This window comes from Conger conger, chromosome 10 (genome assembly GCF_963514075.1).
Source record: "Conger conger chromosome 10, fConCon1.1, whole genome shotgun sequence".
NCBI lineage: Eukaryota > Metazoa > Chordata > Actinopteri > Anguilliformes > Congridae > Conger > Conger conger.
Window position 1 is genome coordinate 34,272,612 of NC_083769.1, and position 13,869 is coordinate 34,286,480.

Sequence of the window (13,869 nt, forward strand, 5' to 3'; positions counted from 1 at the left end):
GTCAGCATGAGTCAGCGTGAGAGCTGATCTGTAATTGCCTTTCCCAGAGTAGCACGACGAGAGGAGCTAGAAAACACTGTGAAATTGGTTTGCGACTAGATTTAGCCAATTATTCATTGGTAAATACAATAAGCGTTTGATGCACAAGGAAATCAGATAAATTTTGTTCCTGGGTGTCTCCTTTCATATTGCTTACTAGTATATGGTAACATTGTGATGTAGAATATATAGACTGTCTTTCAGTGGGTGTTTTAGACTTAATGTCTTTCTATTTCATAAAAAAACTATTATATATCCAATTTAATAAGTATGGTATTTTTCTTTTTTTTCATTCTTTCAAATCATTTTTCTGTTTTCCAATCTGAGCAATAATTTATAATAAAATGCCCCATAATTATTTACTGTAAACAACATGTGGTACAAGTTACAAAGGCTCTAAGGAATTAGGAATCTTGGAAGTGAGTTCCCAGAAGATGAATATTAAGAAACAAAATATATGGGTATTTATAAGTCTTATTATATAGCACCTTTTGAAACTGAAGGTTACTTTACAAAGAACACATCATACCATCATCGCTAATGTCATACTGCACAATTGGTCACTTTTGCTCTGTTTGTTTGTTTCTTTGTTCAAAAAAAAAAAGTAAAATAAAATTTGGCCCTCGTCCTTCTCTTTGTTGTACAGGTAGCAGTTGAAATTGTACTTCCCTCTAGGGTCTTTCAGCGAACTTATCCCTGGTTATGGGTATGCACTTTGTTGTACATCGCTCTGGATAAGAGTGTCTGCCAAATGCCAATAATGTAATGTAATGTAATATGCCATTTATATACTAATTGGAAAATGGTGGAGTAGTAGGACTACACACTAGAGTTAGATTATAGTGCGGAGGGAGAGATGTTTGGTGATTATTATTAGAAGCTATGGAAAGCAGTATTCTGATCTTCACTGATCAGAATACTGGGCAGTAGGGTTAGGAGGTTGTAGGAGCTTATTGATGGTAGTACATAGGATTTTAGGGATTCAATCAATATCAATATCCTGGGAGATGACCCAATGGAAATGTATGTCCAGTATGTACTTTTTCACTGATTTACATATATTAACCCCACCTCACATATAGTAAATCCCTGCTATAATGCAATGACATTGCTTTGGTTTACTAATGCAGTATTGAAATACTGTAGCACCAATTACCATACTAAATGAGCAGTGCTGGGTGCATCATGCATCATGCATCATCAGATAATGTCTGTTATAACAGACGTCCTTAACTTCATAACATGCACACATGAATTCCTATGAACAAATAATATTTTTTGCGGAAGTGAAACTGAATTGACAGTCGCAGTGTCATGATTCATCTTTTAACATTAAAAATGAACAGGTGGAAGAAACCTACTGTCTACCAATATGTTCATCAGCTCTTTTGGTAGGGTCTGTGCCTGCAAATCAGTCTCAAATATAATTGGCATAGTATCTGAGAAAGGTACAAACTGGATCACGCCAGTGCAGATATGTTCTGTATAAAAGGTTTTACTAACTTTTTATTGGTGACTCTTGCATACTTCTGGATTATCAATAAGTGCAGAGTAGCATCAGTCTGTATCGTAGTTTACAGTAATAAGAAGCTGATTTGGCCACTTTAAGCCTTTTTTACATAATGACTTTGTGAATACAATGGATGCCCCCCGAAAAGGTATATTCTTAATGAACAATTATGTGTTACAGAACGTAGGTCAGCATACTCTGGAGTTTGTGGTTTCTATCTCAATCTATAAAATCAACATTTTAATGAAAACGTATGTTTTATGAATAGCCTTTCTTTTTTGGTTTTTAGGAACATACAACTGGTTAAATATCAGCAAGAATTAATGTTTGTCAATACAGGCTTCATAAATCCACAACAATTATTAATATATAAAATCTACAATGAAAACCATTGTGAATGAATATGTGCTATTGAATAGCTCCCAGCTTCACACCGCATTCCGCATTCATTGACTCCTTTACATTTTCCAGCTTGCGGCTCTGCAGCACAGTTCACTGATGCGAAAAGTAAAGAGGACTCTGCCCAGTCCACCACCAGAGGAAACCAACCTTCCTATGATGAATCCTGCCTTTCCTCAGATGTACGGCTGCCCTACCCTTCCTCATAAGATGGTATCCAGGCCAATGCTCGCCACAAAGGCCAGTCTCCTGAAGGATATCACCCATGAGCTGAAGGTAGTAGAACAGGAGTCCACCAAGCTGCGCAAGCAGCAAGCAGAGTTGGAGGAAGAAGAGAAGGAGATTGATGCCAAGCTGCGTTATTTAGAGCTAGGCATCAACCAGCGCAAGGAGACCCTGCTGAAGGAGAGGGAGAGGAGAGAGCTGGCCTATATCCGGTGCATGGGAGACAGTAGAGACTACATGTCAGACAGTGAGCTTAACAACTTGCGGTTGGTCACAGCCTTTGAGGGCAATGGCCTGCTGACAAGACCAAGCACAGCGCCATTGAGCCAGTATTCTACTGATCAATTAAGCACAGTCCAGTATCCCTCTTCCTCCTCCTTTGTCACTTACCAATACCCACAAAGCCAACCCACACCACAGGTGCCTGCCCCCGCTCCCTATCAGCAAACAGCATTCCAGCCCCCTCCATATCCAACAATCTCACAACCTCTCCCTCAACCAAGTGCCTTGCAGCCCCAACCTCCCCCTCCAACCTACCAGGCACAGACCGCTTTCCCACCTCAAAGCTTCCCTCAAAGTCAGCCCCCCTATCCAATGGACATGGGAGCGCAGCCAAGCCTCCCTGGGTTCCAGCCGCCTCCCGGTCCTGCCCCATACCCAACACAGACCCTGCCCTACCCAACCCAACCTTCCTTCCCAACAGGCCCAAGCATGCCTTTCCAGCCAATGGCAGAGATCCTTACTGTTCACCAGAGGCCAAGGCAGACCTCCTTGGCAGATTTAGAGCAGAAGATGCCCACTAACTATGAAGTCATCAGTACTCCTACTGTGGTAGTGACTACCACAGCTCAAGATAATACCTACACCTCTGCTACTGTGGCTAACCCTTACGGACTATATACCACGACTATTGCTAATACATACGGACAGTACACCACAACTGTTGCAAGCACTTATGGGCAGTACAGCACATCTGTTGCCAGTACTTACGGACAGTATAAACCCCCAGAGACGACCTTGTCTGACCGGATTCACTCTGCAGATAGTCCATCCTCTGCCTATACCTCAGATGGCCTCTACACTAATCTTGAGCAGAACATCCCAAGAAATTATGTCATGATAGATGACATCAGCGAGCTGACAAAAGAGAACATGGGCATTTCTTCAGATATGCACAAGACTGACATGCACGGACACCCTGCCAGCGGACGCTACGGAAGTGAGACCTGCCCTCCGAGAATGAGTTCCTACGGCAGGACAGAGGAGGAGTCCGAGGAAGACTTGTACGACCACCATGGCAGGGGTAAGAGCACCAGCAGCTACCACCAGCGAGGTTCAGACAGTCATGGCCGAATGGGCAGCAGCAGCAGTAGCATGGGTGGGGGATCCTCCTATTACTATGACGACTACAAACACTCCACACGTGCAGACAAATATGGTTCCAGTATGGGAGTCCAGAAGCATTCCTCAAAAAATATGGGCCCGGCTGTCGTTTCTTCAAAGCGGAGTAAACACAGAAAGCAAGGCATGGAGCAGAAGATCTCAAAGTTTTCCCCCATTGAAGAGGCTAAAGATGTGGAGTCGGACCTGGCCTCCTATACTATAACGACATCATCTGGTGGTAGCTGCACTGTTGTATCTAGGGCCAAAAAGATGCAGGACGATATTGCTTATGGATTGAAGAAAAATGTCTACGATCAACAAAAGTATTACAGCATGTCTAGCCGTGAGGCGTTGGAGGAAGAAGACCGCATGTACAGCTCTGGAAGGTCCAGGTCGACAGGCTACGGGATGGACAAGATCTCATCAAGAGATTCGGGCGGCCATAGGAGCAAGTCATATGAGAGAGACACTATGGATCGCTCCCAGAGGAGCAGTTACAGCCGTGGCAGGCCTTCGATGCGCTCCCAATACTCAGAGGAGGAGAGCCCGCTCAGCCCCGTGGGGAAGCCCATGGGTGTTGGGCGAGGCTCTATAGGGCCAGAGCCTCCTGACGGTCGTAATCAGTATGGCTCTAGCCACTCCTTGCCTGATGTGCAGGACCACATGAAAGACCTGCCAAGAAGCCACGTCTACAAACCTGACGATTCTTACATTATAGATGATATGCATTGTGCTGTGTCTGACAGTGAAGGTAATTGGTGCTGAATGCCAAATAATGCCTACTTTAACGTCCCCCACCCAACTAAATGCGAAATCTGCATGCCAATCTTGCCTCTTGAAACAACCAGCTGCTTTTGTTGAATGCTGTGCCTAAGGCTGAAATCGCATGTGCCTGCATGGTTGTTTTTGTGACATTTGTTTTAGCATGTTTTGATGTGCATCATGTTTCCATGTTTTCTTAATCTGCAACCATTTTAAAGTGTTTGTGTTTGGTGGTATATTATGGTGGCCTGTGATATTTTAATTCCATGGTTTTGTTTGGTGACGCTATTTTTATGTTTTTACACTTTTTTTCTCTGAAAGGTTTTGCATTCTGCACATTATAAAGCTTGTTTTTTTCTTTTTTTTTTCTTGCATGGCTTCAGTCTGCATGCCTTTCTTGCCAATGGATATGGAGATTGACTGTAGTCTGTATTCGGTTTCCAAAGCCTATCATTTGGGACAGGAAGAGACAGACTGGTTTGAGAAGCCGAGGGAAGCCCGTTCTGATAGGTCCAGGCACTATGGAAGCAGTGGCCATTCTTCCTCACAGAGGAGGAGCCATGTCAAGCACACATACCATGACTACGATGAGCCGCCAGAAGAGGACCTTTGGCCACAGGACGACTACAGCCACTCCCGCCATTCTTCATCCCGAGACCACAGGCACCATGGTAGTTCTGGGAGACACTCATCTTCATCTCGTCATTCGTCAGAAGATCCCAGGTCCTCCAGGTCTTCTAGAGGACATCCCAAGGACCCCTCTATGCGCCATGACACACGGGGTGTGTCATCCTCTGGTAAGAGAGGGTCATCCGACTCCCGGTCTTCGCAGGGCTACCATGGCTCAGATTACTCCCGTGACCCGTCCGGCCACCATCACAGCTCAAGCAGCCAGAGGGCGCAGAAGCAGCAGTCCTCCAGTCACCACCAGCAGATGTCTTCTCGGAAGCAACAGGACTTACAATCCCATCCACCCTCGTCGAGGCAGCAGGGGCCCAGTCAACAGCGATCATCTGGGGGGCCTCCATCAGGCAGGCAGTCCACATCACAGCAGCAGGAGGGCATGCAGCAGCAGGGGCAGCAGGGCCAGCAACCACGCACTCAGCAGCAGCAGCAGCAGCAGCAGCAGCAGCAGCAGCAGGTGCAGACCTCCACAGCACGGCAATCCCAGCCGCAGCCAGTAGGGACAGCACAGCAGCAGCCAGCGCAACCCCAGCAGCTGCAGGCTAAGCCTGGACAAGCCCAGGTTCGACAGCCACAGCCGACAGCTCAGCCTGCCATAGCGGTAAGTGCAGGGTAGCATTTCCTTAAATGCTACCATGGTTTTTTATTAGCTGTATGTGCACTTAAATTCAGACAATGTTATAGTTATATTATTATTTACATTAATGTTTGATTTAATAAAATGAATTGCATTTATTTAAAAAGTGCTTTCTCTGACTTTCTCTGACATCTGTTTCTCTTTTGCTTTCCTTTTCCCATTTGCTGTTGTCACTGCGGCAGCCATTTTGGTGATTCGTCGGCATTGAATTTTTATACAAATTGCTAAAACAAAATAAGAAAACTCAGTAACGTGGTGAATGTAGCTTATTTCTTAAATTCAGCTGACCTCCACAAACTGTTCCTGACTATGGTGGCAGTGTAGCTTAATGCATAGGAAACTGGGCTTGTAACTTATAGGCTGTGGGTTGGATTCCCAGCAGGGGTGCTGCTGTTGTACCCTTGAGTAAGGTACTTAACCTTAATTGCTTCAGTAAAACATTTAGCTATATAAATGGATTGTAAGTAAAAAATGCAATCTGCATAAGTCACTCTGAGTAGACATTTTCACTAAATGCCAAATTGTAATGTATTAAATGAGCAGCAGTGTGAAATGTGAAACTCATAGACACAGTAGTTTGTCCTGACAATGAACTCATATTGCAGCCATATCCCCGTACTGGTCTTTCTTCTGACACAAATATAATTTAAATAGTCACTTAATACTATGATATTTTTGCCTTTAGACTCCATATTATAGTCACCTCTTATGCCTTATTTAATGAGATATACACCTTATGCATGTTACAGGCAAAATTCATACTGTATAGATTTAAAATATATATGTCAGTTATCTCAGAAATGTGACCAGGTTCAGTATATGCTAAACAGAGGATACAGAAAGTCAGAAGCCTTGTTGACTTCACATGAAATAATTCAGATTGCTTTCATCCCCACTACTCCACCCCCAGCCTGAGTAATTCTGTTCTCTTTGGCGGGACAGGCAAAGACAGACACGACCCTTGCTCCTGGCATAGCTGCCAAACCAGCCACGGCACAGCCTGCAAAAACCCCTCAGCCCCCTCTGACTGGAATAGGTGAGTGGGCCTCTTCCTTAGGAGATGGGTTTCCTCAGTCCGTTTTGAAATGTTTCTTGTCTATGAATGGAAGTCCATTAAGCTTGCTTGGGGGCAAAGCTGAGAGTGTTCATAGCACACACCCAGAGTCCAGGTTTGAGAGGGGTTTAAGTTTATGTGCCTTGAACTTCAAGAGTCAAGTCATCAATAATGAGCCATGCAAATGTTATCTGAAAAAAGCACTGTATGACATTCATTTAAAGTCTTGATTTATAATCAATATTTTCTCACCACAGCATTGTTCTTGCTATTTTATGGCTTCTACACAATGTCAAGATAGGACAGATTTGGAATAACTATGATACCCAAATTTGATCCTATTGCTTACAATCTATTTTCATACAGTACTTTGCTCACACAATATGGCTTAAAATTGTTCATGCTCACATAAAGATGTTTTTTTTTTTTTTTAGATTGGAGCCAATTTTAAATCTTTGCTCATTTTAGTTGTCTTGTCTACTCTCAACAAAAATATATGGTTGAGCCTTTTGATGAGTTAGGTAGTAAGATCCCCTTTTCCTGTGGAAGTTTGTTGCAGGTTAAACATCTATTGATGTTTTTGTTGGGAAAAAAGTAATGTTTGTAGGAGCCAGAAAAGGCACACGCACATACACTCACACACACACACACACACATGCTCACACTCACACATGTGCTCACACACACACACATGCACACTCACACATGCACACACATGCACGCTTACATACACACACACACACACACACACACACGAACGCACACACTGCAGGTTGCCATTTACCACTCCGAACCCCCCTCATAGGCTCAAAAGCAGCCCCCAGACCTGGAGGGATAGGAAGTGCAGCAGCGGGACAGCCTGCTGCTGAAGGGGAGAGTGTCCTCTCCAAAATCCTGCCAGGAGGAGCGGCCGAGCAGGCGGGGAAACTGGGAGATGGTAGGTCCTGTACCGAGGCACAGCACAGTTGAAAGACCATTTGTACGTGGGATAGGCCTGTGTAATATCAGATTTAATCATGAGCACAGTGCACTTTTGAAAATATTACGCTTACACAGTCCTTTTATATTCAAACCAAAATGAATATGTATTAAACTATTTCAGCTTGAATCTCTCATTCTTCATACAGTACAGCGAGGGCTGGTCTGACACAATGTGATGCACACTTTACTGTTCACATTTCTCACTGGCCGCAGGTGCAACACACATTCTGTAGACATGCTGTGAGACTCAGCCATGTATTTGACTCTGTCTTTCTATCTATTAGCCGTCTCTGCTTTTGGCAAGAAATTCACTTCCTTCTGGTGAACTGAGGAGGAGAGGGTAAGTGTCACTCTTTAACTGAAACACAGTGTATCGTGTTAAGTCATTCAACACTGAGTTGAAGCAGGGAATAGAGCCAGGTTCTTTCATTATTTTTTAATGAATGTACAGGTGTTTTGCTGTTTACTTCACTTTATTTACAGTTTCCTCCAGCTAGAGGCAACATAAGGTAGGATTTAACAGAAATACAACTTTTAGTGCAGTAGCCTAAAATAAAAATGTTTTAAATCTGTCAATGATACTCAAAGCAGCAGCCTATTCTTACAACTTATTGTAAATAATATGTCATACCAAAATGCATGTATCCCACTTATTCACAAGTATTCAATGAGTATTTTGTGCAGTATTGGCTGTCATGTCACTGAGAAGACAATATCTGTTGCCTTCACTATCCCTGAAAATGTCTTGGTGATTGTCTGTTTGGAATGAACCCAGCAGAAAGGGGTTTTTGTTTCAGGATTTTCTGGAGTAGTTGTTGTGAACATCAAGAGGCTCTGTACTGGAAAAACCTATGAACTTTCCCCCAATTATATGTTTTATCTGCAAGAGAAAGAGAGTGGAGCTCTGGGCACACTGGTAAGTATTGTACACTTTATCATTTCAATATTCTTTTTTTTTATCTAATACATGTGAGGCATCAGTGTATTAGCCAGACATAAAAGTATGTAAGGACATAGATAACGAGCTGAAAACATGCATGACTGTTCTTAAATGACTTTGAGTCTCATTCACAAAACTCTTAAATTATTCTTACTTTTTTCTTAAGTTTCCTACAAAAGACAAACGTAGGATTCATGAAACATGCACAGACCTCAGTTTTTGTACATGTCCTTAGTGTATGAGATGATGAATACTGATTGTTCATAAATTTGATGTGCCTGTCTGTTCATGTGATTAGCAAAAGGTAACACCCCAGTTATCCCATAAAATCCATTCTAACTTCAGGATTGTGTGCAAATATACACCATTCATTGCTCTTTGCAAACATATGTGTAAATTATGTTTCATGGCATGGTCAGTTAGCCAAGTAATCCAAAAGCAGCAAATATATAAAACTAGGTATGAAAATGAATATTAAAACTGTAAACTGAAATAAAACTGAAAAAAGTGTAAAACAAATACAAAGAAAAAAACTGGCCAACCAGTTGTTAGAAAATTAACTAGAACTAATAAAAAATGCATCGAAAACTAGATAGATTTGAGTGCATTCAAATAGGTTAGTGAAATCAATAGCCTATTTATATCTGTAATTGCATTGATAAGGGTTTTGTTGTTAATATGAGTTAATATGAGTTATTATAAATAATAAATGGCTAAATAATAAAGCAATCTAAATAGAAATCTGTTCTGCTTGTAGCTTTAAGCATGTTTTGTAGATTTAGATTATAACAAAAACCAAATTCATCTTTGTAACAAAAACAAAATGATGAATGTTCTTGGAAACATTGGCACATTTGAAAATAAAATCTGATCGTATGCACGTTTTGTGAATGAGTTCCATTGAATCTGAGTGGAGCTCGCTTCTTGATTATCTCCTCCTCAGCTCAGCCAAGCAGAACTGGAATCAATGGATGCCTTATCAGAGCTGGGGATCCCAGGCCCTGCATGATGGACCTGAGACCGTCACTGCTTCAGCGAGCAGGTCATGCTGTGAGTGAGTAGCACAGACACAATCAATACGCTGTAGCAGAGCAGTACATCCCGGGCTGCTGTCCGCGAGTCCTCCCGGTTACTAGGGTTACCTCGGACAGTTTTGGCTTCAGGCATTGCTTGGAATATATTAGGTAATTATGGGGTTTGTTCAGTACTCTCCAGTTCCGTAATTAGTTAGTATATCTATTCATTGTTTTGTTTTTTTCCCTTTTTTTTGGGTGTTTTTTTTTTTTTGCTCAACAGTCATGTCTCTCATTAACTCACACGCTCAGATGTTGCAAAATCTTAGATAAATAATACTTCAGGTTACAACCATTGACCAGTGTTTGCTCAGTTTTTGTCTTAATATTTGAAAATCTAAGATATGAAAGCCATATAATATCCAGGATCTTATCTAATTAAAAGGAGAGCACAGTACTTTAAAGCTCTTGCTAGCAGGTATGATCCAATACTGTAAGGCATGGCTTCAAGCTGTTAATAGGGTGCATTAAGCAATGTGTGTTGGTAGTTTTATGCAGCATATTGGTGAGTGAGACATTGCATAATGATGGCATGTTATTCTGTGTGTTATTGGCCAACCATAACCTCTGTATCTCTATATGAAGATGCACAAGGGAATAAACAACCATGCACACACACCTATTTTCTCTCTCACACTGCACACACATGGTAAGATATTCATTAGGTGCTACAGCCTCATTAGTCACCTATATGGCCAAAGGTAGACAGTGGTTATCATGATAGATATGTCTTTGTAAAGCATGCCTGTGCCAGGTTTACAAATGAAGTTTTAAGAATACGGTGCATTCCGAATAGCATGAATATTAATGCCAAAAGATAAAATCACATTGCTGATTACATTTTCAAATGTTCAGGTCGGAGCCATCATTATCGGCATCACACCACAGAGTCAATGAACATCGAATCTACCTGAATCAATGTCCTCTTCACAATGTCATTCAAGGGTTAATGCTCAAGCATTATCACAGACCCATCAAAACACAGTTAACCCACTTATCATCACATCATGTCATAGGCAGATCTTTAGAAATATGGCCCTGAAAAAGAGATTAATATTCGGATCATGTAATGGACACCAGGCAGTAACTGTATACACTGACACAAGGCTGGGACTGATGAAGTGTTTGGTGTGTATATCCCCTAAGGACTGTAGCCTCTCCGATATCTCCTCTTAGTAATGACTCCACAGCAACAGCTATTGCTGAATCCTCTGTAGGATCACTTCACAACAACGAATGCCATTAAAACCCTTTACGCAGTGCTCGCCGGTGCTGATTAATTCTGCCTTAGTCAAGTGGCATACATAAAATTAAAGAAAGTGACATGTTTAACATTTCATCATTATGTCAGTGGTTTTGAAGCTGTTGATTTATTTTCCAGTGTGACAGGAAGTCCTACTGTGAAGTATTAACTTTTTTAAATATCATCAAGAATTGTGGTTGGAGATATTTAAATGCTTACTTAATGCTTAATGCCTGCGTGTTTGGTATTGCAGTCCAAAAATGCAATGCCATCATTCAATTCAGTCATTCAGTGTTATTAATATTACAGTAAATGAGAAGTTGCTGTGAAACTATGCCAACATCTGAAAACTACAAAAAACAAATACTGTATTGCAGTGTGGTTTCCATTCAGTAATCTCTCAACAGCTGAACAATGCAGTGTACACCCAACTAAACTCTGGGAAAACCGGGGCAATGTGGGTTTCTTGAGTTTGATCCCAAACTACGTATTCCAATGCCCTGACCAGGCTTAAAACCTCAAAGCTTTGACTTTGACAAAGCTTTCAACATTCAGAGTGATGTAATGATCACTACAGCAATGTAGTACAGCTAAGCCAGCTTGTTATAGACACTGTTTACAACCCAGAATGCCCTGCTGCAGCACACTGGAGTTAATGTCTGCTTCAAGGTCACAACAGAGTATGGAGGGAAGAAGAGAAGCAAAGGAGAGAGAGAGTGAGAGAGGCAGACAGACAGAGAGAGAGGCAGATAGATGGAGAAAGAGAGAGAGAGTGAGAGAGAGAAAGAGAGAGAGAGAAGGGGTGTGGGGTTTCTTGTTTCTTGGATAAGGTCATAGGGGTCCCCTTGCCGAAGGTGCAATGCACTGATAGGCGTATTCCCAGCATTCCCACTGTTGGGTTTTCACAGTGGGAGTCAGAGTGCTATTCAGTGGAATGGAAATTTAAGGAGGTAAAAGGGAAATGGGATCATGTTTTGACGACAAAGATAAATCACTCCAAGGCCTGCTTGTTTAATGGAAATAGCAACCACAGTTGAGACAGGCAGAAAAGTCATATACGACTGGGGCAGAGTTTTGTACCTCGATGCATTATTTATATGCATCAATTATTCTCTTTGCCTTCTTAGCCTCTTGGCTTAACCATCATTCAGGATGACCTGGTGTTTACAATTTGTACCTTCTGCAGACCAGTGATACAGCAGATATTTATTGGAGTGATTAAAGCAAAGAGCCCAGGTCATTACTAGAATTTCACCCCAGGATTATATACACCTGAAAGGTGGATATGAATTTGTGTATGTGACAGTTCTCCTCCTTTGTGTGAGATTACAGGTTGAAAGGCACAGGGTCAGTGGGCTAGCAGGCAGAATGATTCACTCTTGCACTCCGTGCAGGTTAATCCAGATGGGTTAGCCATAGTATATATTATTGGCAAGAGTATCAGTAGGCTACCCGATCACTTACACCCTACTGTATGCACTTAGGCTCTGCTGAGTGTTTCTTCCCACTGAAGACAATGCTGTTCATAATTAAAAGCCCATTTTTTTATGTTGCTTACCAATCAGATTGTCATGCCAGGATCTGAAAGAAAAATGCCATTGCAATTTCCAGTCTATAAATTAGTAACAAACAGTCACTGTTATTATTATTATTATTATTATTATTATTATTGTTGTTGTTGTTGTTTTTATTGTTGTTGTTTTTGTTATTATTGTTGTTATTATTATTATAAAGCCAGTTGAAGTGGAAAGAAAAGTGAAGATACCTTCAAGTATAGAGATTAGCCAACCCATTCACAAGCCATTATTTATTTGGTTGTTTTTACTGAGAATGTACAGTAGTGTGTTATGGCATAAACATGTGGTCTGCTCTGTGTTCTGTCCTGCAGCCACTGATCCAGGCTCAGGTTCAGTGTTGCTGTGACAGCTTAAGGCTATTGCCAGAACTGAAGCTCAGCTCCCTACAGGCTCAGTTGAATCCTGCTGAGATTCACTGTGGCTGAATATATAAACACTCCTGAAAGCAGTCCCTTCCCAAGCGTGTTGCTGTGTGCTCTTTTGTATAGCTGTGAGATAAAATGATGTGTGTGAGCATTGAGGAGATACTGCACTGTGATAACAGCCCGACATTATGACTATATATAACTATATTATATTTTCTAATATAATATACCAGCATCAATTCTGTCAGCTGTGACCACAATCATGTATTGTATGTCAAATAATAATAGCAGAAGTAATTGGTGATCACATTATTCAGCTCTGGTTTTGTCTCTGTGACTGAGAAGCTTCATCACAGAAGGAACTGCAGCTGAGTAATTTCAGCTGTGTTCATTGGGTTTTTTTGGCACTGAGTATTGGCTTCTGGAGAAAGTAGGCTTCACCTAAACTGAGCTCTAATTTGCATTGGACGTGATGGAAGGTGTAGTATGTTATACCACAAATATTTAATCATCCAATCATGTGGCAGCAACTAAATGCATAAAAGCATGCAGACATGGTCAAGAGGTTCAGCTGCTTTTCAGACCAAATGTCAGAATTGGGAAGAAATGTGATTTAAGTGACTTCGACGGTAGAAAGATTGTTGGTCCCAGACAGGGTGGTTTGAATATCTCAGAAACTGCTGATCTCCTGGAATTTTCACATCTCTAGAGTTTGCAGAGAATACAGTGAGCAGAAATGCATTGTTAAGGAGGGAGGTCAGTGGAGAAGGGCCAGACTGGTCAAAGCTGACAGGAAGGTGACAGTAACGCAAATAACCACACATTACAACAGTGGTATGCAGAAGAGCATCTCTGAACTCATAACGCGTCAAACCACTTAAGTACATAGGCTACAGCAGCAGAACAAGTCTAATAAATACCTAATAAAGTGTATAAGCCCATATCAAATCTGTGCACCACGCTGCCAAAAGTGGTTTCAAGGCAATTATTCCCTTTT

The 13,869-nt window shown here is 41.7% G+C and overlaps 1 protein-coding gene across 1 annotated transcript in view; it reads left to right on the forward strand.

The window, feature by feature from the left end:
• Window positions 1–7,999, forward strand: part of bsna (bassoon presynaptic cytomatrix protein a) — a 116,004-nt gene extending 108,005 nt beyond the window's left edge. Inside the window, exons 12-16 of the mRNA XM_061258193.1 lie at window positions 2,021–4,307; window positions 4,765–5,603; window positions 6,582–6,675; window positions 7,499–7,630; window positions 7,959–7,999. Coding sequence (XP_061114177.1) covers window positions 2,021–4,307; window positions 4,765–5,603; window positions 6,582–6,675; window positions 7,499–7,630; window positions 7,959–7,999 — 3,393 coding nt within the window. The remainder of the gene's footprint in view (window positions 1–2,020; window positions 4,308–4,764; window positions 5,604–6,581; window positions 6,676–7,498; window positions 7,631–7,958) is intronic.
• The last annotated feature ends 5,870 nt before the right edge of the window (window positions 8,000–13,869 follow it).